This window comes from Loxodonta africana, chromosome 11, assembly GCF_030014295.1.
Source record: "Loxodonta africana isolate mLoxAfr1 chromosome 11, mLoxAfr1.hap2, whole genome shotgun sequence".
NCBI classification, from domain to species: domain Eukaryota; kingdom Metazoa; phylum Chordata; class Mammalia; order Proboscidea; family Elephantidae; genus Loxodonta; species Loxodonta africana.
Window position 1 is genome coordinate 45091114 of NC_087352.1, and position 24553 is coordinate 45115666.

Genomic DNA, 24553 nt, shown 5'->3' on the forward strand with positions numbered 1-24553 from the left:
GAACTGTGCTTTTCAATACCTGATTTTTTGGAAGCAGATCGCCAGGTGTTTCTTCCTCCAAGATACCCCTGGGTGGACGGACTCAAACTTCCGATCTGTCGGTTAGTGGCCAAGTCCATTAACCATTCGTACCACCCACGAATTCCAAAATAAATACAAATAATGCAAAAATGAAGAGACCTCTGAATCCTCAAACAGGCTGAGAAAGGAAGCAGGCTGAGAAAAGTTCTCAGCTGAAAACATAGGCTGCTTTGTATGGAAAAAGGAATGCTCACTCAGAGGGCAGAGCTCAGAGCTCAGGTGGCAAAGCAGAGGGCCACAAAAAAAAATCACTTCCAGGAGCAGTACTGGGCTCTAATCAAGGAAATAGCAATTAGCACCCAATTTCAGAACCACTATGAACTGAGTGAGACTAGGAGACCCTGGGTGGTGCCAATGGTTGGGCAGTCAATTACCAGCTGAGAGGTCACAGCCTTGAAAGCCCTATGGAACGCAGTTCTACTCTGACACACAGGGGTCACCAAGAGTCGGAATCAACTCATGGCAACTGGTTTGGTTTTTGGTTTACGGATCAAGACTGCTAGGTAATTTCCCTTCTTTCAGTCTCCATTTGAAGAAGGTTGTCTATTGTAGCTACCCTACCACTACTACATCCTGGGTGTGTGCAGGTTCAGGTAACTTGTCTCTGTAGTTCAGAGGTCTCAGATGGAGAGGAATTGGATCTGTACCAGAGGAAAAGGAGCTGTACCAGAGAAACCCCACCCGAGGCGCCCCAGCCACATCTAACCTTGATTTAAATAATGAGATCCTGGACTTTGAGCTGTCTCAATGGGATGAAACTTTGGTGGGGAGGGTACCTGGAGGACAAGTGAGTTTATTTTATACGTGGAGAGGACTGAATTGTTATGACCAGAGGGCAAATTGTAGCAGAATGTATTTTCCAAAAATAGCCACAACTGTATCTCCCATCCCACAGGCTCTTCTGCAATGTGATCTTGCCATCACTCCATCAAGAGGTGGAATCTAATTCCGCGCCCCATGAATCTGGGATGGCCCTATCTCTCTCTTGTAACCAACAGAACACGGCAGAAGTGACATTGCCTGACTTCTACGTATACGCAAAAAAGGCCATGCAGCTTATACCTAGTTCTCCTGGAACAGTGGGTGCCGTGCTATGAGAAGGCACATGGAGAAGACACATATAGCTGCTCTGGTGGACAGTCTCAGCTGAGGCCAGCCTTTGCATCATTCCACTCAGGCATCAGACATGAGTGACGAGGCCTTCAGATGATCCCAGTCCCCAGCTATTCAAGTCACTCCCAGCATTTGAGTCTATCCAGCTGAGGCCTCACACATCCTGGAGAAGAAACAGGACATCCTCACTGTGCCCTACCCAAACTCCTAACCCACAGAGTTTATGGGAGTAATAAAATGGTTATTTTACACAGACACAATTGGTTAAAATGGCTAATATTTTGTTACATATATTTTACAATAACATTTATTTTTTAAAAACCAGTATAAATAAAACACGCTAACCCTCTCAAATAGTTTTATTAGTTGGAAGGAGTTTAGTAGGATAGTTCAGCCATTTCTTAATGTAGGATATTTTCTACATCGCTTATATGTGGTTGATAAATTAAAAATAACATACACCTTCAAATATAAATAATGTAAAATACGCAAAAAAAAAAAAAATTTTGCTTCATTATGCTACCCCAACAAAGATTATATTGGAGCAACCGGGAGAAAATAGTTTGCTTCATAATCAAAATTATATTTTTAAAGTCTGAAATTACCTTAAGAACACAATTCAACAAGAAAAAAAACCTCCTGTATTAATAAGCTAGGGAGAACAATGGCTTTAAGTCCATATCCAAGGACTAAGTTTATCAACCCATAAATATCTGCTAATTGCTCCCCAGCATGTATCAAGGCTACAAAATCACTCAGACTAAATTAGAAGCACATGTAACGCCTCATGAGCTGCAGAGATTAGAATTATGGAGTTTACCACCCAATAGTGAATGACTATTTAGGAATGCTATCTCCCCTTTTCACATGCCACATATGCTTCTCTTTACTTCCAGTAGGGAAAGAGTGCTATAAAATCTGAGAAGTGCTGGTTTAATGGAATCTCAGAAAGAGGAATTACACCCAATTTCTCTTCTAAGTTCAGATTCCCGTGAAAACCTCAATACAGATAATAACGCCAGAATTGGCACTTTACAAAGTCGAGTTAGATGAACGTGTCAAGACCAAATGAAAAGTGACTTCTCTAACTGAATTAGAAAGGCAGTTTAAAAATTCTAAGCCTGCAAAACTATGCACAAGAACACAAAGAGCATCAGTATGTGTGCGCCCTTCTCCTTGCTACAACTCATTTGAGGTAAAGCTTTTTCTGTCCTATGAGATTTGCCTCCTCTAAGAGCTACTGGTTAGCTAAAATCTGCATGTCATGTAATTCACGTGATCTAGACACAGGTCTGCCATCTCATTCACTCCAGAGATAACTGAGAGTTAACTTTTACACATGTAGGGCCATAATGATTACATAAGTCTCAAGAAGATTTCTTAAATGTGGGAAACATTGGTGAAATTGTCAAGTAGCTGAACAGTCCTAAAAAACTCCTGTCTGAAAACATACCATTAGAACAAAGGTCATGTTTGCTTCATGTAAACTTATTTTGTCAATAAAGGTCAAATGGTAGTTAGCTCATCTAACGATATTCTACGTTTCCTCTACTCCTTTGCTGTAGACTATACATCCAAAATTACCAAGACAGTCTCAATATAAATACAAAGCCGAAGAGTTTCTTAGCTAACCTTTTTTACCCAATTTACTAACTTTTTTAGAAGTGTTCACACTTACAAAGTTCTTATCAGATTTATAATTTTAACATTAGTATATAGTAACACCATTCCATTAAGTTTTCTGTGGTAGATTAAAGGACAGCCAGAAATTATTTGATACTCCTCCTACTAAAAGGTGGAATCTAATTTCCAACCTGTGAACCTGGGCTGGCCTTAGAGACTTGTCATATAGGAACTGAAGCTTATGAAGTCTGAGAAGAATCCTTGGCAGTAAGTGATTTATAAAGATCAGTAAATGCAGTGTTGGGAAACACTGCGTTAGGACTTACGTTTAATGCCACCTGTCTGAACAAGCATCTTCCCCCAAACTAGCAAAATCCGTCACAATTCCATTCTCTCATTGGGCAACCCCTTTGCACTTATGACCTCTTTCTCAAGGAAGGGCTCTCCAAACACATCATTTTGGTTCACAGGTCATCATGTTGTCCCTTCTAGGCCCACTAGGGAGTTCCCATCGTTTGATATACAAAACAAAAAACAATTATGGTACAGGAAAGTCATGTGACTGAACTATCCCAATTTAGACATTCCTAGCAAGAAACATAAAAATTATGAGGAGTGCTCTGACATTATAAAGGGTGCTCACTTCAGTGACCAAAGTGAATTTTTTAATTCTTTCTAATCATAAAAAAGGTACTATCCCAATTCCACATCTAATTCCCCATTGCCCCTCAAGCAAATCATAAATGAGACGAAACACCAAAGGCTCCCTACAATTATACAATGAGAAAATGGTAATTTATAACTTTTCCATCCTGTCAAAACATCATCACTAGGTTTGCATCCATTTATGCATTCCATATACACAAAAGTTTAGTTAAGGAACACATATGGTCTGGCTTTGAAAAATTAATAAACACAACTACTCAGCATTCATCTATTAAAGATTCAGCTCAAATCTATACGGTTCCACGCTTTTTACCTAAGGAAGCAATTTATTTTATTATTCCAAAGCAACTGTACCTATACTATATACCAAAACCAAACAAAATCCATTGTCATTGAGTCGATTCCAACCCACAGCAACCCTACAGGAAAGAGTAGAACTGCCCATAGGGTTTCCAAGGCTGTATCTTAAATGGAAGCTGATTGCTGCATCATTCTCCCACAGAGCAGATGGTGGGTTTGATATGGTTACAAATATTTTTATTTAAAATAACCAGGTAAGTATAATTCAAAACAAACAAACCAAAAAACCAGTCTGTGGTACTTAATTTAATCTTAATTACAGCAATTTATCACATTAGTATTTTTCAGAGCTGTATCTGAAAAACCTACACATAGGCACTTAGGTACATATGATGAAGACAAAAAAAATGACATGTGATGCCTGAGCACTTGGGGAACTTAAAATCTAATAGAGAAGGTCAGTTTTACATGTTAAAAATACAAAGTATCATAAGAGAGCTACCAAAATTAGATCACAGAAAATAGGTGCTACTGGAATTCGGAGGTGGCAAAGAATCTTCTGAGAAGGCTGCCACAATGAAAATTCCAGAGAACATCACGCAAGAGGTGATGACATGAGCAAAAGGTAGAAGAACATAAAGGAAAAGTAGGAGAGAGGGATGCTGAGTCCAAAGACTTATTAGAGGTCATGCTCCAAAAATCATGGAAATAATGTAACAGGATGAAAACATTGCTTCGGGAAGATGTACCTGGCAGTGGTATCCAACAGCTAGGAGGGGGCAGGCTGAAAGCAGGGGAATTAGTTGGGAGACTACTATAAAAGTCCAGACATAAAGTCCCAAAAGAGAATGGTGTCACCAAGAACGATGCTGAAAGGATGGATTCAGGAGATGAGGGGGGAGAGGATTAAGATTAAGGTTATCAAACAAATCAGGGTGACCAGCAGTATAATGGTACCATTGAGAGAACTGGATGAGTCCGGAAGATTTTTTTTTTTTTAAATCAATGAGTGATGCATTCTTTTTACACATACCAGTAAGTTTAAAGCAACAGTGGACATCCAGGGAGTTACATACCACAGGCATACACCCAAGCTTTCACTGGCTCCTCCTGCAACCTGGTGACAACCTATTCCTTTCACCTGAACTTCAAGGCCCTCTGTAACACAACCCCTATTATATCTTCAAGCTTCTACTTTTCTGCTCATCCACTGTAACCAAATTGTTCTATTTTCTCCCTAAACAATATATCACTCTTGTTTACAGAGCATTTTCATAAACATTATCACATTCATTCATCTTCACGAGTTATATACAACGGATGGTGATAATATCCCTACTTGATACCGAGCAGCTTGAAACTCACAAAGACCAAGTAACGTGCCAAAGCGACCTTTTCGAAACCTAAATCTGACTTCAAAGAAATCGTTTGTTAAATGAGCATAGGACGTGTGTGTGTGTGTGTGTGTGTGTGTGTGTGTGTGTCAGTGCCAACAAAGACATTAAGAAGGGAATTCAAGGCCAGTGTTCCCTGGAGCATAGGAAGAACAGACGGAAATGGACTACCAAGAGCCCAGCAGCTCCACCACCTGTAATATAAACACATGATTAGGCACTTCCCTTTTAGAGTGACTGTTTACATAGATGGGAACCAAAAAAGCAACTGGATGAAGGAGGCTTTTGTGACAAAGCTTCTCTACAAATAAAAGAAGTATTGCTACACATAGTCCTCCATAATCAAAAAAACACTGTCAATAAAATTAAAGCCCAGTCTGTTTTGAGGCAATGCAGCCCTTATTGCTTTCTCTTACCTTAAAAGAAAAAAAAAAAAACCCGCCACATTTTAGCTTAACATTTCTCATGAAGGACAAAAATATTAAATTAGCCAAATTAAACCTACTATAAAAAAGACGCCTGAATTATCTATGGAATCTAGTCTGTGCTCTGAACTAATAATGGATTTTATTGCTTAAAGTTACAAAACAGGTTTAAATTACAGAAGTTTTCTAGGTAAATGTGAAAAGTGGATAAAAATTAAGTAGACTACAGCTGTATGGGAATTAATGATAATCCAAACTCAAAATATGTATTTTTCCCATTCCCAAATCCAATATGAGAAGAATATGTATTTTAATGACTTGTGACCCAGAGAATTACTTCCTTTTGAGTTTATCTGTAGCATACCAGATCTTTACAACGTAAGTGTTAACAAAAACAACTTCTCCAAAAAAAAAAAAAAATGTGTCTCAAATACAGTCACATGCCACTTAAGGTCCACGATACGTTCTGTGAAATAGGACGTTACATGATTTGAATGTTGTGCGAACACCATAGTATATAAAGGCAGTACCCAGGTTAGGAACATCTAACTTACATTACAACCTGTACTTAAGAACCAAGCCCTGGTAAAGCCTATTACATTAAAAATTTGAGGTACACACAATGATTTGTTTTAACAAACGGGTGCTACTTTGTGATGCATCAAAACATTTATTATTGTATTACTGTGTTAAAGATGTTTTAGTGTATCTGGAAGTGTTTCTTTAATTTTTTTTATGGGATCAAGGATGTATATTAGGTTGGACATTGCCAAATGAACATTATGTGGCTCATGGCTGTATTGCCTTTTCAATTATCTGTCCTTCCTGAACTTAAATCCATTTAGAAGTGTGGTTAATAGAGAACGAAAAAAGTATTCAATTAAAAGGACTTTTATTAAGTTAAAAAAAACACATTCCTGAAAACAACTGATAATACAATCTGGATGGTTGTGAAAAAGAAAAATGCATTAAGTACCGTTCCTAACAGAGAATTTGTGCTCAAGACAGTATGTAAATTACTAACTTATTTCATTAATTCAATCACTACATCTTATAAGAAAGCTACCCCCATTTAAAGATGAAGACTGAGGGATTTCAGTGGCCAGATGTGGTTAACGTCACAGAGCTAGTGGCAGAGCTGGACTATAAGCCGTCAAGTCTAGTGCTCTACTAAACAAAGTGATCATTCTTTAAGGCCTTTTGACAGTCTCCACAACTTAATAGTTTCTATAACCCACTTCCTGTCTCTTCACCATATTAAAAATAAAAAAATCCCCAAAAGTTACGTAAAAATAGTTAACCTGAGGAAAAAAAGGTCTTTACTTCCTTTCTACTTCCACCGCCCCCACCCTCCTAATGTTACAAACAAGTTCTCCTCACCTGAGAAGACCACTGCACAGAAATATATAAGCAACTGAGGAAGGACACCTAAGAATTCACATTTGCTACCAAAATAACCACTACTTAACTCTGATATTCTCAAAGATCCTACCTACCAAAAGAGGCTTTTATAACTGAACTACCTTTACTCATTGCTGCAGCCAAAGCAACCTAAAATTTCCCATAGAAGACAGAGCTATTTCTACTCTCCACTCTCAATCTGCAAGATGCTATACCCACTCCTCCACCACCTTCTTCCAAACAAGACTTAACATTTACCTATAATAGTAATATTTATAGAAGACCACAGACCAGACATTTTTCTATGAGTATTTATTCATTTTGTCCTAATGCTGCTAATAAAAGTACTGTCATTGTCTCCATTTAAGTGAGGAAAGCCTTCTCAGAGCTCCCACTGCTCCAGTGACACTAAACCAAAACCCAACGCTGTCAAGTCAATTCTGACTCATAGCGACCCTATCTCCCAGCAGTAGCCAGCAAATTAAATCAGCTATTAATTATTAGAGGTAACGATCATTGTTGTTGTTAGGCGCTGTCAGTCAGTTCTTGCTCATAGCGACTTCTGTAGTACAGAACAAAACACTGCCTGGGCCTGCGCCATCCTCACTATCGTCCTTATGATCGTTAGAAGTGTTCTATTTAGAAAGTATCTTTCGGGTGATGAAAAATTCAGAAATGGATTGCGGCAGTGGCTGCACAATACGATGAACGTAATTAAAGTCAATGAATTGTACATGTTAAAAAAATGTTGAAATGGCAGATGTTTTGTTATGTATTTTTTTACAAAAAAAAAAAAGCATCTCTTTAGTGCGGAATACAATGGCAACTGAAATTCTGACAACTAACCTTTCCCCTCTGTTCTCTTTCAAGAAAAGGTATAGGGAAGTCTTTGTTCTTTAGCATGCAGAATGTGCACTAGGATTCTGGTTGCCACATACACATTCAAGTTTATTTTAGAGTAGGAGCATTTACGTTAAAACTTTTTGAAAAGTTTTCTACTCCAGGCCCCAACACTACCAACATATTGTCTATATTATGTAATACATGAGTTAAAGTATTTGGTATGACAATTACCATGTAACTAGTTACCATACGCAAAGTGGAAATTTTGCCAAGTTTTTTTTTAAACTTTACTAATTTTTAAGTAAAAGGCCCATGGCTACTTCAATTTTTTTGAGTTCAAATGATACTGAGTTCACATTTAAGTTTTGTTAGTTCAAATAGCACTAAGGCACAGGTGATCGCATATCTTGGTATTAAAAGTTTACAGCGTCTATCTTTCATTTAAACGTGAGCACTGCTTGTTGAGCCAATCAACTAAGTTTTGAGGGCACTTAAACCACCACCTCTAGAGAAACAGAGGTCACATCTTTTAAAATACATATGTAGTTTTTTGTTGCTATTGCTAACATAACACTTATAGTTTGGGTTCCTAGTAATAGGAATGAACCCATCTCTAAAATCAAGGATTTTCAGTTATGCTATACATGTAATTCTGTAACTGTAACACAAAACCGAATCAATTACAAATTATTTCCAAGTTATATATGCACATATACCCAGTGCCGTCGAATCGATATACATATATATGTATACACATAAAAAATATACATACATCCTAGTTAATTAGTACTTTCGCTGGTTACCCAGTTTTGAAAAACATGAGATTTATATACAAGCCTCCTAAAAGTCAATAAATTTTAATCCAATTTAATATTTACTACAAAACTATCCAAATCACAAAGAAATACTGTGGGAATGTTACAAAACTGTTACTTTTAAAAGCAGAAATATACTTGTCGAATCTTCCTCCATTTTTCTAACAAGACCTGGTAAGTCTGTGGGCCTGTCACCTCAACTCTAACACCATAACCATGGTATGTCACTAAATAGTTGCTGGACCTCATCAGCTTGAAAGCACATGTTCCACCACGAAACATCATTAGGTTTTTTGCTTTGTTTTAAGAGAGTCTGCTTCCCATCAGAGAATGGAAACAAGTCTTGAGATAGGCGCAATATTCTGGGTTAGTATATGCTTACTCTAAAACGGAAAAGCTTAAGAAAAAGCAATTCATTTAGTAGAGATGAAAATACACTGGAGCACCAACGAACTTCATTAGACAGTTTAAAAAAATAGTAATTAAAAAGTTGCATCCCTGTGTCTGAAAGGTTACTTCCGGGGGAATAAAAGGCTGCCACATTAATTTCCCCTTTCACAGTGTCATTGCCATGGACCAGCCTTCCTGAGTGCACAACCCACGTGCTTCTCCGCCAGGACTCAGCCGACCTCACCAGAGCCAGCCCTCCTGCCTCCGCCCCAAGCGGAGGCCGAGGGGCCACCCAGGAGGCGGAGCCCACCCCAGGGGGCGTGGCCGGAGCCGGTCACGTGGTCGGCGCGCCGGCGCCATTTTGCAGGACAGGAGACAGGAGGACCCCCGGGATGCTCCCGTAGCCCTCTACCCGCTCACCCGCGGTGGCACGTGACCGCGGGCCCTCTGGCGGACTTCGGCGTTCCCACGCGAGGTATGCGCGAGCCTCGGGCTCATGCCAGCGGACTCGGAGGTGCACCCTCCCCCGCCCAGGAGCCGGGGACCAGCTGGGTTGGACTGCAGCGAATCAGGACCTAAATCCATCCGCTCCCATTAGCAGCCTCGGGGGTGACAGCCTGGGAGCAACCGGATACGCTGACGCTGGCTAAGTCTTCAAGGCCAGAGCTGCTGGAGGCTCTGAGTCTACTCTAATGAGCAGAAAATGCGGGTGTTAGGGTCACCCTAAAATACTTCTGGCGGAAAAGGTTCAACACACCACCAGGATCTAGAAATAGCCTTCACTGTCACCTGTAGTCCACCTATCCCCTATGATTTATCTCACCCACATCAACGATGGCCACAGCACGGGGCACCTACTCAGATGTAAAAATGGACTGAAATTAATGACAGGACTTTCCACTCCTCCCAGCTCTCACTGATTGCCAGAAAAGGCCACGCACTGCAGCCAAGATAAAAATCTCATTAGGTACACTGGTTTGTGCGAATGTTCCCCTTGGTCTAGTTGCCTTCCAACAGTTGCATTACAAGCCATATTTTCAAAAAGAAAAGAAAAAGGACTCCTGTCAGTAAATTAAAATCAACATTTGGATATCCTTGTTGGCTAATGAAATGATACAAGCTGTTCTATTGTGGGACATTTTCATTAGACCTACAGTCTAAGGTCATCTTTACAATATATATACCGTTAACAACAACAACAACAAACCCCGTTGCCATCCAGATTCCGACTCACAGCGACTCTATAGGACAGAGTAGAACTGCCCGTTGGGGTTTCCAAGGAGCCCTGGTAGATTCGAAATGCCGATCTTTTGGTTAGCAGCCAACTCTTAACCACTATGCCACCACGGTTTCCATGCATATATACACCATTAGGAGAAATTTTTAAAGGAAGATCTTTACGCATTGTTCCTGAGCTCAGTCTCTCACTTGGAAATTTAATGGCTGTGTGACATAGACTTCTGAATTCAGACAACTTTTGGGAATTTTTTAGTTTTTAGGCTTGACTACCATCAGTGCTGACGCTTTGCATGCTAGTAGTAAACAGACATTGGAAGATAGTAAAACAAGCTCAGCAAGAAAATGCGGGGCACTAGCATTACTACACCGAGTTGGATAAAACGTAAAAAGTGGGTTAGTCACTTCATGGAAACCTTGTTTAAAAAAAAAAAAAAGGAGGGCTCAACCTAGATTATCTCTAAATCCCCGCAAATTCCTTGATTCCACGGGTATTGAATCCACACAGCCACTAGAGAAATACAACGCCCAGTTTTAGTTCCAGGGTATTAAATGACAGCAGATATAAGTTGAATTAACTTTTAAGCAAAGAGGGGGAAAATCACCTTTTCCACTGTCCTAAAGACCACATATATTGAAAAGCATGGCATCCAACTGAAAATATTTTAAAAGATTGTGATCCAAGGAAATAAGCTTATTGTACATAGCTTTACCTTAGCTGAAGCCTACTCCTCTCCCCCCAATTAAACTGTCACTCTCAAGGACTTTATTGGGCCTAGAGTATTAGACTGCTTTCATGGCCCTAAAAACATTCGTCTTTAGTGTTCGCCACAAGTGGCTCATCTGGATCTTCTTCTACATTTCGATGTTTAACAACTTTTAGAAAATCGCATTTCTGCCTGTAGTAAAGGTTCAACAAATACCCCTGGTCCCAAATCTATGGGCACAATCAAGCCCGTTAGAAAGCAGGTTACGCCACAGTTTGTAAAGGGCATAGCCAGCCAGCCAATCTACGTTCTTGCTCATCTGAGTCAAATTCGCAGGTCTCCACATCAGATTTCTGCTGCGAACATAAAGTTTGAGTAGGGCCAAAAGACCCAGAGAGCCCCTTTTAACTCAGGCATACACTGAGCAAATACTCCCTTTGTGCCCAAGACAGGGAGCGCACCTTTTGGGCGCTCAACCGAAGAGCAGGGCAGGCGTTTAAAACGTGTACCGGCGCACCAGTCAGCCCGCATGGGGAGGCCCTGCCTGGGGCAGGACTGCGGCTGAAAGGCTCCCCCAGCGCTGCGCTTTCCGCAGCACCTGGTGACAGAGGGATGCTCAAAGCCTAAAATGTCCCAGCACCCTTCATCCGAGAAAGAGCTCCAAGCCCTGGGTGACAACTCCGGCAAGGAGAAGACTTCCAGAGCATTCTGTTATGGCGGGTGTCTGTGTGTGCAGGGGGGTGAGGGGGTGGCGGTGCGGGTGTGTGTGCAACTGACGGCACGGCAAACCCAAGCCTCGTACTACTGGGGCGAGCCGAAGGGAGGGGCTCGTGAGCCACCTGCGCCGGGCGAGGTTCTGTCAGGGGTGTCGGAGAGCTGGGGCCCCGAGACCGCCGGGCGGTGGCCGCACCACGCGTCCGCGCCTTACCTGGGCCCTGGGGCCGGCAAAGTGGCCCGGCTCCACCTCCGCGGGGCCCCGGCGCAGCGCCGTGCGGAGTCTCTCCAGGTGCTCCCTCAGGGTGACTCGCTGGTGGAAAGAGAAGGCCGGGTGCAGCGAGGCCATGGTAAAGAGCAGCAGCAGCTCCTCCTGGGCCCTGAGGCCGAGCCCGCCTCCGGCCCGGGGTTCGGCGCCGCCGCCTTCCTGCCCGGAGCCGTCCTGCTCGGCGTCCGCGCCGTCCTCGTCCTCTGCGCCGACCGGCGAGCCCTCGGCCCGGGCGGCGCGCAGGCTCTGGAGCACCGAGTCCACCTGGGGCAGCAAGCGGTGCAGGCGGCCGGCGGCCTCGCGGTTCTCCGAGCCCAGCAGAGCCAGATAGACAATGAGTCGCGAGCGCACGGCGGGCTCTCGGAAGTCGGCCAGCGGCCCCGGGTCCGAGAGGCCGTTGGCCTTGGCCTCCGAGTCGCGCAGATAGTGGTAGTCCTTGCGCGCCAGGTCTTCGAGGCATGAGCCGAGGAAGCGCAGCTCGAGCGGGTTGCACAGGTCCAGAAGCCCGCACAGGAACTCCAGGCGCTGCGCCGAGCCCAGCCCCAGCCCGAACCACTCGTACACGCGCTCCTGCTCGCGAAGCGCCGCCGCCGCCCCGCCGGGCGCCCCCGGACCCGGGGCCGCCCCGCCGGCAACAGGCGGCCCGAGCGCCCGGGCCGGCGGTGGGGCCCGCGGAGGGCCGGAGGGCGGCGGGCGGCAGTCCCGTCGGCGGCGCGGTGGTGGCGCCCTCGCCTCGGGCTCATCCGCCTCGGGCGGCGGCTCAGCGGGGTGCGTCGGCTTGGGCGGCAGCTTCATCCTCAGCATCCTCGGCTAGGGCGGCGCGGACATGGAGCGGGGGCGGCGGCGGCGGCGGCCTCAGGAGCGCGGCCGCTCCATGCCGCCGGGCGGGCCTCGGCCGGGGCGTGGGGGGCGGCGGCCGACCGCCGGGGTCGCGGGCGGTGGCTTCCCGGGCCGGGGCGGGGCGAGTCGCGGCGGCTCCTCCCCCTGGCTCCGCGCCGGCTCCGGGGCCCGGGCGCGGCGGGAGCAAGCGAGCGAATGGTCCTCTTTCCGGCTCCTCTCTCCGTCGTCCGCACTGGGCCGGGCGGCGACGCCGGAGCGGTTTCCTCCCGAGCCGGTGCGGGCGAGCGGCGGGAGAGGAGGAGCAGCAAGCCGGGCGGAGTCGCTTGAGGACTCCGCGCACCGCGCTTCAGCCAATCAACGCTCCCAACTGGAGGTTACGTAGATCTCCCCGCCCCAAGGGGCCGCCCCTCTCCGAGAAGCCACGCCCAACTGCTAGCCAGCCACCCACCTCCTGGCGGCTTCTGCGCGGTCCTAAAGATCCCTGTGTTCGCCGCGGGCGGAGGATTCGGGTGTGAGCGGCGTGTGGCGGCGAGGTGAGCGGATCGCGCGAGGCCCACGTGAGGGCAGGGAGAGGGGATTTCACCTTTCCCAAACGCCCTGTTTCTCCTTTTCGCTATCGACCCTCCTCTACTCTGCAGCCACGGCGGGATGGTGGGCGCCCCGGAGCGGGATCCCGGCTTTGAAGCGAGCGCGCTCATCCAAGGGAAGCTCCTCGGTGCTTCTAGCCTCGCCGACTTCCTGAAGCTCTGCGTGGGACCCTTCCCACCAAAACTCTCACAGCGGCTTGTGCTGTTTGCTCCCGTCCTCGGGAATCAGGGGACGGGGTCGAGATGCAGGTTTGGGGCCTGACACCCATCTCCGGCAGGTCGCCGCGCCCCGGGCGCAGATGGACCGGCCGGAGCCAGCCAGTGCGACCCAGAGAACGCTACCGGTCCCGGACCCAGAGGTGACGCCGGGTGGGCGCCCTGGCCTAACGGTTGCCTCCGGTCTGTAACGCTCTTTGAAAATTAGTCCCAACGACGGTTTAGGAAAAGCACCCCAAAGCTTCCATCTTTGGAGAATCATTTTATTTGCTAAATACGGTTTCGATGCCTAACACTTAAATTTTGAATGCCTTTGTCGGTGCCCGAAAGGTGTTTCCTAAGCTGCCACCTTGACAGGCTTCACATTTTTTAGTTTTGTGATACTTTAAGATTTGAAGACCGCCAACATGTCTCTCTGGCACTGTTGCTACTTTAGTAATATAATCCAGATCTTTAAAACGCAGCCGGATGTTTAGACAATTAACATGAAAGGTGTGTGTGTGTTTTAATTCTTCATGTTTTTAAATTAAGCGCTACTACAAAAAAGAGTATGTAAAAACATAAGAATCATTTTGTAACTCTTTCCCAAAGTGTTGGGACATCTGTTGGGAGAACCTATGAAGCATCCTTTTTATCTATCTCACAACTTCATGCCCTCAGAAGCTGATTTTTGTAAATCAGTAAGGCTGAATTGAAGCCTAAATGAGTTTCAGCGATAAGACAGGATGAGAGAATTATTTTCACCACGATTGAGATTGGCAAAATATGAAGGCCATTTTTCCCCCATGTAATTTCTATCGCCTTATATTCTTTGAGTATAATTTAGGAATGTTACAACAATTAGGAGAAAGTTTTATGAGGACTTTTATTAACAAAAGTTCAAGAACCTGGCCAGATCTTGCCCTGGAATCCTCTGCTCCTGTCTCATATCCTATTCCCACGTTTCTAAACCTTAGGGTAAAGTACTTTAAAAAAAAAAAACCGTTTGCCACCGAGTTGATTCCAAGTCATAGCAACCCCACAGGACAGAGTAGAACTACCCCATAGAGTTTCCAAGGAGCACCTGGTGGATTCCAACTGCTGACCTTTTAGTTAGCAGCGGTAGCACTTAACCACACCACTAGTGTTTCCAAAGTACTTTTGGCAACCAATAATACTATTAACCTTGCTAGATATTTCCAGGTCCATAGTGAGTCACCTGTCTAGATATTGATATCTTGTATAGGGAGCAAATGCTTTACCTCCGAGTTGATTTTTACATGTGATCCAGGCAAAAGGTCATTACATTTTCCTTGGCTACGAGAAGCCATTTTGTATAAACTCTCCACAATACTTGATCTATAAATTTTACATCAGAATTCAGATTTGTAACCAATAATAACTGTTTTGGTCCTAACTTTGGCCAACATTAGAAAATGTAGTGATAAACTTATACATGTAAGTGACATGTACTATGATTTAGTAATGATTCTGGTTATCATCCATCAGCTGGACAGTTTGCTCTTCATACCCTGATGCGCTAGAGAGAAAAACACATTCAGTAAGAGTGATGTGCTCCTTCACTGCTTTTCAGGGAGGGGCCCAGATGAAAATTCCAGAGTGTTTTTAGGCGGGAAAAACTACCCAGATGATTCTAATAATGATATCCTAGGAAGAGGTCCCTCCCTGCTCTAGACTCTAGTATTGTACATATTCCCTGTATAATCAACTCAGATGGGCCATATGGTGTTACTGTCATAATGATAAGTGTGTAGTTTGTACCCAAGTCTTTCAGAGTGATGTATTGCATAAAAGACATCTTTAAGTACACAGAGTGCTTTTGTCTCTTGTCCCTAGCTGATATATAATGCATAGTCAATATACTGTTTTGTTTGCTTTAACAATGAAAGACGGTATTATTGATATTACTCTCCAAATATTTATGTGTAGCCAGAAAACTGATTTCAAGTTAAGATGACACTTTGGACTTAGACACTAGCTAGTGATTGAAGAAACTGTTACACTTTGTAACCCTCACTTTTGAAATTGGGTTACTGCAAGAAATTTTACTAAAACCACAGTTAATTGAATGTTTCAGGACAGGCAGATACATTTAATGATATCAATTCCCTAAAAGGGATGCCCAGATGCATCCACTTCTACCTCAGCCAATATCCTGAACCAGCCAACCTGCTCCACCCTAAGAATTTGTCCTCTCAATCCCTGTGAAAGTGGCCTATTTGCTTCCTCTCCCGTTATGCTTCCCTGTTTCCCCCATTAAGATAGAAATATCTTAGTGTCAGTGATCGTGTCGTGTTCAATTTTATATTTTCATACCTGGCACATAGTAGGCTGTTAATAAATGTTTGTTGAGTAAACAAACGAATGAATAAAGCTCCAGAAAGTAAAAGCCACTGTCGATGGCTCCTGGGATCACTTACATCCTTGTTCGTGTCTAGCAGGGAAGAGAAAACATCTGTGCCCCGGCACTGCCAGACTAGTTCTGAGATTCACTCTCATTGATTTGGCATAGGATACATGGCGATTCTTGGTCGATCACTGGTGCCAGAAAAATGGAGCCAGCTCGTTCAGAATCTTGTGGGTCCCACAAAAGAATCAGGAGCTGTCGGAAAGGAGGAAGGGGAACATGGACGCTGGGAAGGCAACCAGTATGTGTTCAATATCATTGTGCTTACAATCTGTAGTTTTCATCATTTAAATTGTCATAGGTATAAGGTACATCAAAAATAACATTTTAATCAGATAACATACAGTATTTATTTTTAAAGAGATAGTAAGTATTTGTCTTCAAAGATTACACTTAAAACTGATCTAAAGATCTTGCAAACAACACAGGTAAATTACTCTTTGATACACAATTTAAGGCAACAATTAGTTACATGTTAAAATGAAAAAGATAAGTTCAATAAAGTTTTTAAAAAAACCCTCTAAGATTTGAAATAGAAAGAAATCATCAGTATTGCCACTGTGACAGTATTCCCATTGATAAGCTGGGAATTTGAGACCAACACTGTGATATATGGAGCCTTTTCTGGCTTGGATTGAATTCATACTCTCCGTAGAGTTGGGGTTCCGTTTGTCAGAAGGGTTCTTGGGACTTAGACTAACCAGGCTCCACAGTTTCTCACACATGTACATTGGAACTCTCAGAGAAACCCTGAAATCTACCAATCTTTACTGTTTGCCCAGAACTAAAATAGATCCAAAAGTAGTTTGTTTTGGAAAAATCATAGGCTACTAGCGTGTGTTAGAACTTAGGGAAGTGGATTATGTTGGGTACTTGCCAGGGAAAAGACCGTTAACTAAGCCCTCTGGCTCTATGGGACGCCTGCTTGTAGACCTTTTGCCCAACTGTTCAAAAAGGTAGGGGCTATTTCCCCAAAAACTGACTGCAAGGGACCCATGGAAAGTAGAATTAATGTTCCTGAAGGTTGGCTTGCTAGATTAAAAAAAACCACCGCTTCAGCAGTGTTTTCTGGAATGGAATTTGCTGAATTCATGTACTTTTTTAAATACATGGTATCTTAGTCATCTAGTGCTGCTATAACAGAAATACCACAAGTGGATGGCTTTAACAAAGAGACATTTATTCTCTCACAGTCTAGTAGGCTAGAAGCCTGAATTCAGAGTGTCAGCTCCAGGGGTAGTCTTTCTCTCTCTCAGCTCTGGAAGAAAGTCCTTGTCATCAGTTTTCCCCTGGACTTGGAGCTTCTAAGAAGCACAGGGACCCTGGGTCTAAAGGACATGCTCTTTTCCTAGCACATGTTTCTTGGTGGTATGAGGTCCCAATGTCTCTCTGCTTGCTTTTCTCCTTTATATCTCAAAAGCAATTGGCTTAAAACACAGACTAATCTTAACATTAACTGCCTCTAATCCTGCCTCATTAACATCATGGAGGCAGGATTTATGACACATAGGAAAATTACATCAGATGACAAAATGGTGGACAATCACACAGTACTGGGAATCATGGCCTAGCCAAGTTGACATATATTTTTGGGGGACACAATTCAATCCGTGATACATGGGTACATCAAATGAGTGAATGCTGTTGATTATCAACCCAGCTTGAAATCTACTATCTCTCACCCTTTCTTCCTTGTAAAAGGAGCTTGATTTTGTAGTATCCAACCTTCTCACAAAGAGCCTATGTGGCTCAGGAGACACCCTTGCCAGATTTTGATAAGCAGACCAATCAGGATATTCCATACTCCTTGCCAGTTGGTTCAGAAATCCAGATTTTTGTCAATCAGCCCATGATATTTCCCTGGAAAATGTTATTGATCAAAAGAGATATGCAGGTTGGCATATGACCTAAATAGACCTAATCAAATTAAGAAAAAAACCAAAAACTTTCATTCCATGTTTCCACATACAGGAAAGGTTTATCAGTTACCTTTCGCTACGTAAGAAACTATCCCAAAACTTAGTGGTTTAAAACAATAAACATTTAGCTCAAGGCTCTGGACTGGCCCAATGATAGTTCTAGTCTAAACCAACTTGATTAGGGCTGAATGGTCAGGAATGGTCCTATCCATATGTCTGGGGTGACTGGGACAGCAGGGATGGATAGAGCCTGTCTCTCCATGGTTTCTCATGCTCCCGGAAGCTAGTCTGAGCTTCTTTCCACGGTGATCTCAGCAAGTGAGGGCAAGCCCCCAATGTGCAAAACTTTCTCAATCCCTGCTTATGTCATGTTTGCTAATATCTCATTGACCAAAGCAAGTCACGTGGCCAAGCCCAGATTCAGGGAGTGAAAAAAACAGACGCTACCTCTTAATGGAAAAAGTCATATTGCAAAGTGGCACACATACAGGGATTTGTGGCCATTTTTTAGTGATCTACTACAGAGATCTTTTCTCTCTTTCCCTGGGCTTGAAAGAGAAAACATGTTGCCCAGTTGCTGCGGTGGGCCATTTTCAACCATAAGAGTTACCAAAGAGGACTGTAATTGCCAGAAAATTGCAAATAAAGGAAGCCATAGTCTTGATTATACAAAGTCTGGCGCTTTCTCTACCTCCGGACTTTTTTTTAATACATTTTTCTTTAATTTGTCTTAAGATAAATAATATACTCTTTAAGCCATTTGGGTTGGAGCTTTATTTACTTGCAACCAAAAGCATTCTGATATAGTGATCATCTATTATACATTCTAAAAGACACAAAATAGTTTAGGACTGTCTGAATGGTCATCATGGTTTAAAAGCTCTCCTCTACTTCTCAGTTCCACTAATTTACCTTTGTTATATCATCCACATGAGACCAACTTGATGAACTGGTAAAAATAGCTAATTATTATTGTCCAGAGTTCCCACAATATGCTCGCTATTTTCAAACATACAGCATATGCTGTCAGTACATTGAGTTCTAAAGTAAGGTTCCTACAGAATTATAGATGAGGTCAGAAAAGGTCAGCCTCTGACCATAAAAAAAGCACCCAAGTTTTGATTTCTAAATTTAATATCCCACTAAAAAGAATTAGAAAAATTGCTAATTCTAGGAGCAGGAATGGGAAGGTCAGTCTGCCAGAAAGTAAGGAATTGCTTGAAGAAGGATTGGGATAATTCAAAAGAACACATGAGTCAGCTTAAAAGGATTCTTACTGGCTGAATTTGGCAGAATTTGACTATCAAAAGAATAAGATGGTACCACTGGGTCAAAAACAAATCCAAGTTCATAGCAATCCTCAAAGAAAAAGTGGGAAGGGGAGAGTGCAGAAAAAGCTCTTCTTTACAGTAGAATGCCAACAAAAAAAATTTTCAGAGGAAAGAATAAAGAAAGCATCTTTTTGAAACCACCAAATCTGACTCAGGTATTTTCACCATTGGGTGAAAAGTTGTTAGGTAATGAGATATTCACTTGTTCTGAAAGTATCACCTCACTTAATTATAAAGGAGAAAAGATACTTTTACGTGGATAAATATAGTGAACGCCACCTTAAACCTGTGGTCAAAATTAGCATCGCCAATAATGGGACAATATTATGTTCTTCCTCATGTCATGGATGTCACTGGAAGTACAAAATATAGCTCGTAGTATTCTTACCACAATTAAACTGGATATAATCATGAAGAAATAAGACAAATCTGGATTGTGGGACATTATACAAGATAAGTGCCCTGATTCTTCAAAAATATCAATGTCACAAAAGCAAAAACCAACAGGGGACTCTTGCAGATTTAAGGAAACTGAAGAGACTTGACAACCAAATGAAATTCATGATTCCTGTTTGGATCCTAGATTTAAAAAAGAAACAAACACCTAAAAGATATTTTAGAGTAATTACCTTAATTTGAATACAGACTTCTTGTTAGATATTATTCTATCGGTGTTAGTTTTCTTGAATAAGATGACATTGCAGTTGTATAGAAAAATTCCTTGTTCTCAAGAGGCATTAAGGCTGAAATGTCATGATAACTACAACTTAGTTTTAAATGGCTCAAAAAAAAAAAAAGTACACTACTTATATAGTACTTAATTAACTGGGTTTGTAAATGGGGCCAAGCATTAACCAAAGTCCCTACTAAAATTATATCTAAAATAGAATAATAAGATTTGCAAGGGGAACTTAAAGCCTAATGGATAACTGGTTTTCTGAATTTGTTACCCCCACATAATGACATTTCAAAAACTTAGAATCAGCTTGTAATAGCTTGCAGAGTCATAACATGTCCCAAGAGTCAGTTTGTCGATGTGTTACGAAGGGAACCTGGGACATAGCCAAGTCAAATCAAGGTCATCCTCAAAAACTTTCCTAAAAAAAAAAAAAATTTTTTTTTTTCTAAAGAAGGCTGCAAAATAATCACAGTGGAACCTAACTACATGAAATCATGACTGAGTACTAGAAGGGTGGTGTTCACTGTGGAGTCCATTATAATTAAGGTATTTTAATTAATTTTATTTATTTGCTATCGTATTTCAAAAGAGACTTAAGATGGCTTCTTGTTCTAAAATATGGAAACTAGACATCCACCACAGACAGTATATGCATTCGATATGGTTTATGCAGTACTTTTCAATATGTCTATCTGGTGGACATGAGTTTTCCATCCCTAGAAAGACATACTCTTGTGGGAGAAGAGTTAGTTCTTTGGGCTTTTCCCTCACCCTAATGAAAAATCTTTGAGCCCATCCAGTTTTTACACTGTGATTCTGATTCAGAATTAAACAATCTTTTGATTACCAATTCAGTTTGCCAGTAACTTAATGCGGGGAAACAGGATACACTGGCGAATGGAGATACATAACCCATTCCCAAGAAAGGGATATCCCACCTTGTAAATAAACACAATGACATTCTGGTTACCAGTCTCTTGTAAGTTTAGTTAGAGGGGTCACTCCCCCCTGAGTTTTATCAATGCTGGGTAAGCAAATAAGATCAATTTTCCAGACCCTGGCCTCGGTGGTATAGTAGTTAAGCACTGCTAGCATGAAGATCAATGGTTTTAATCCACCATCCTGCTCCAAGGAAGAGAGATATTGCTGTCTGCTCGCATGAAGATTCCTATCACCATCGAGTCGATCCCGACTCCTAATGACCCTGTAGGACAGGGTAGAACTGTCCCATAGGGTTTCCAAGGCTCTTTTTTTACTCTTTATGGAAACAGACTGCCGTATCTTTCTCCTTCGGAGTAGCTGGTGAGTTCAAACTGCTGACCTTTCGGTTAGCAGACCAGTGCTTAACCACTGCTCTACCAGGGCTCCTTTTCTGTAGAGGTTACAGCCTTAGAAACCTATGGGGCAGTTCCACTCTGTCCTATAGGGTCACTGGGTTTGGTTTTTCAGTCTGGGCTTGTGTGTGGTGACTTGAGGAGCCTGCCCTTCCTGTGCTTTAACATCGTTTTAATTTTATACACTGTGTGCATGTATATCATTTATATTCCAAACAGTATCATTGCAAAAATACTATTATTTATTGGAACAAAAAGACTTTTTGGAAGAATAAAAAAAATCAATTCTGTAGAATTTAAACCTTTACTTTTCATCTTTACAGGGCTAGTTAAAAACCATTATGTAAAGCAGGAAATACATACTAGAGACTATTACCTAAAGTCACACGAACGACGGCTGTTACATAAGATCTAATTACTTTTATAAAATTTTAGTTTTAAAACACATGGTTTTTACATTGTGGCAAAATAAATGATTGGTTTCGTTAGTTCATTCAAAAACTATTCAATTAATACCCAGCCAATTTGTTTCCCGTTCCTGTCGAGTTTGATTCTGACTCAGAGCGACCCTATAGGACAGAGTAGAACTGCATCATAGGGTTTCCAAGGAGCGGCTGATGGATTTGAATTGCTGACCTTGTGGTTAGCAGCTGAACGCTTAACCGTTACGCAACCAGGCCTCCGCCAATTTGTTTAGGATGTAGGAAAATATTTGTTTTCTTTTTTGCTTTTTTCAACTATCATGAAGCTATGTGGATACAAGTTAAACAAATATGAGGATAAGCCAAAAAGTATTGCTACAAAATCATAGAAACCTTTATAAACAAAAATTTCCAAAATGTGAAACTATTGTTTCTAGACATATCCTCCATCTAGGTTTATGCATATTTCCATCTCTCTAGCCCTTTCCCAAAGAATTCTGCACTCTTTGATTTATGCCACGTCAGAAACGGCAGTTTCGGCATCCTCAAAAGACTCAAATGGTGTTCCTTTTAGATGTTCTTTGAGTTTTGGGGAAAAAAAAAGTCTGACGGGGCAAGATCTGGGCTGTAGGGTGAAAAGAGTAAGGTTTCCCAATGAAATTCTCAGAACAGCCCTTGCTCCCCTGAAGAATGAGCAGGTACATTGTCACGATGGAAAAAAATTCTGCGGAGCAACTTTCCTGGACTTTTTCTCACCAACGCACTTTCTAATTTTCTTAAAAACATCTTCATAATAAGCCCTAGTGATCACCCTGTGTCCTTGAAGAAAATCTGTCAAGATTACCCCTTTGGAATCCAAAAAAAACAAAAAACAGTTGCCATAACTTTTTGACCGGCCTTCCATCTCTTGGCTCATCTTCGAGGTCTTCCAGACCTTTCTTAAAACACTTGATCCATCTAAAGATTGTTGTTTTATGTGGGGCAGCATTCCCACTAACTTGTTGCGAAACTTAAGTGATTTGGGAAGATACCACTTGAGTTTTGGTAAATTTTGATATTATCCCTGATCTCAAAATTGTTTTTTTCTCCAAGGCACAAAAAGTATCCTTTTCTTTCTTTCTTTTTTTTTTTTTTTTAAGGCACCCTGAGGAGACTAAGATAAGTGTGTTACGGAGAGAACTTGTCTGCATCCATCTACTGATCACAGAGACATGTTTAAACACGTATTGTTTAGAGTGTGCGTGTGTGAACTGGGACTCTAGTGGCAATACTTTTTGACTTACCCTTGTATTGTCTAAATTAAACAATACTCTGGCTGCATTTGTCTCTTTCAGACTGTACTTGAGGTATTCAAATATATTTATTTTGCTGTTAAACCTCAAGTCAAACTTTATTTTTCTTGCACACAGTATTTATGTTTCAAATGTTCCATCAGCATTTACAACTTTTAAAGGTTTTTCGTCAAGTTTCAAATGTATTGCTATTTTTAAAAGGCATGAGAACAGTTTTATTTCACAGAAGTAGAAGCTAAGTCCAGGTATTAAGATTCCGTCACATATGTCTACTGTGTGTTCAGCCACGACACCATCTAGATAATGTGAGATGTTCTTAACTAAAGGACTTAAAGCGTTCGAAATAACATCATTTGTGTCCCGATAGAAAGGTCACAGAGGTTCACTGTTAAAAATTTTATTTATAAAGAAAAGGACTTAAAATTATCCATAATTTTACTACCTACAGGTAACTACTGTACAATTTCCAATGTTTTCTGTAACTGTGTTGTGTGTATGCACATGTATATATGTGTATGTTTTCACAGAGTATATATGTCATATGCTGTGCAGTTTGTAGGTGCTGCATTTTTCTGTCAAGAACGTATAAAACCCAGCGCCGTCTTAATTTTAGTTTTGGGCTGTTCATTGCTAGCATATGAAAATAGAATTGGTTTTCGTATGTTGAGCTTTTATCCTGCAACCTTGCTGAACTTGTTTATTTGTTCTAGTAAGTCGGTGTGTGTGTGTGTGTGTGTGTGTGTGTATTCTTTTAAGATTATACATACACAATCCTGAGTCTGTGAATAAAGACAGTGTTACTTTAGCCTATCCAATCTGCATGCCACTTGCTTCTTTTTCTTCCCTGATTGCACTGGCTAGAATTTATGGTACAATGTCAAATAGAAGTGGTGAGAGTTAACACTCACACGTTTTCCCCAATCTCGTGGGAAAAAAAAATCAGTTTTTCAGCATGAAGTACAGTACGATGTTAGCTGTACATTTTTAGTAGACACTCTTTATCAAATTGTGCAAGTTTCCTTCCCTTCCTAGTTGGTTGAGAGTTTTTATCATGAATGGGTGCTGGATTTTATCCAGTGCTTTTTCTGTGTCTGTTGAGATCATTTTTTTTTTTTTTTTACTGTATCTTTTTATATGGTGTGTTACATTAAATGATTTGTGGGTAATAAACTAACCGTGCATTCCTGGGATGAATTCCACTTGATCATAATGTATAATCCTTTTTATATGTTGCTGAATTCAATTTGCTAATATTTTCTTGAGGATTTTTGCATCTATATTCATGAGGGATATTGTTCTATAGTTTTCTTTTCTTCTGATGACTTCGGTTTTGGTATCAGGTTAATACCGGCCTCATTGAATAACTTGGGAAGTGTTTCTTCCACCTCCATTTCCTGGGATAATTTATGAAAGATAGTATTATTTCTATTTTAAATGATTTATAGAATTCTCTAGTGAAGCTACCTGGGCCTGAAATTTTATTTATGGAAGATTTAAAATGACTAATTCTATTTCTTTACTTTTATAGATCTATTCAGTTTCCTGTTTCT

At 41.8% G+C, this 24553-nt stretch overlaps 1 protein-coding gene and 1 long non-coding RNA gene across 2 annotated transcripts in view; one reads left to right on the top strand and one right to left on the bottom strand.

Annotated features, from left to right (window-relative positions):
- Window positions 1-12795, bottom strand: part of ZCCHC2 (zinc finger CCHC-type containing 2) — a 56185-nt gene extending 43390 nt beyond the window's left edge. The window contains exon 1 of the mRNA XM_064294427.1: window positions 11923-12795. Within this exon, the coding sequence (XP_064150497.1) occupies window positions 11923-12780 (858 nt within the window). The 5' untranslated portion in view covers window positions 12781-12795. The remainder of the gene's footprint in view (window positions 1-11922) is intronic.
- Window positions 12796-12947: 152 nt separating this feature from the next.
- On the top strand, window positions 12948-15426 carry LOC111749586 (uncharacterized). Its single transcript, XR_002784791.2, has 2 exons — window positions 12948-13349; window positions 13455-15426. It is a non-coding gene; the product is annotated as an uncharacterized LOC111749586 (long non-coding RNA).
- The last annotated feature ends 9127 nt before the right edge of the window (window positions 15427-24553 follow it).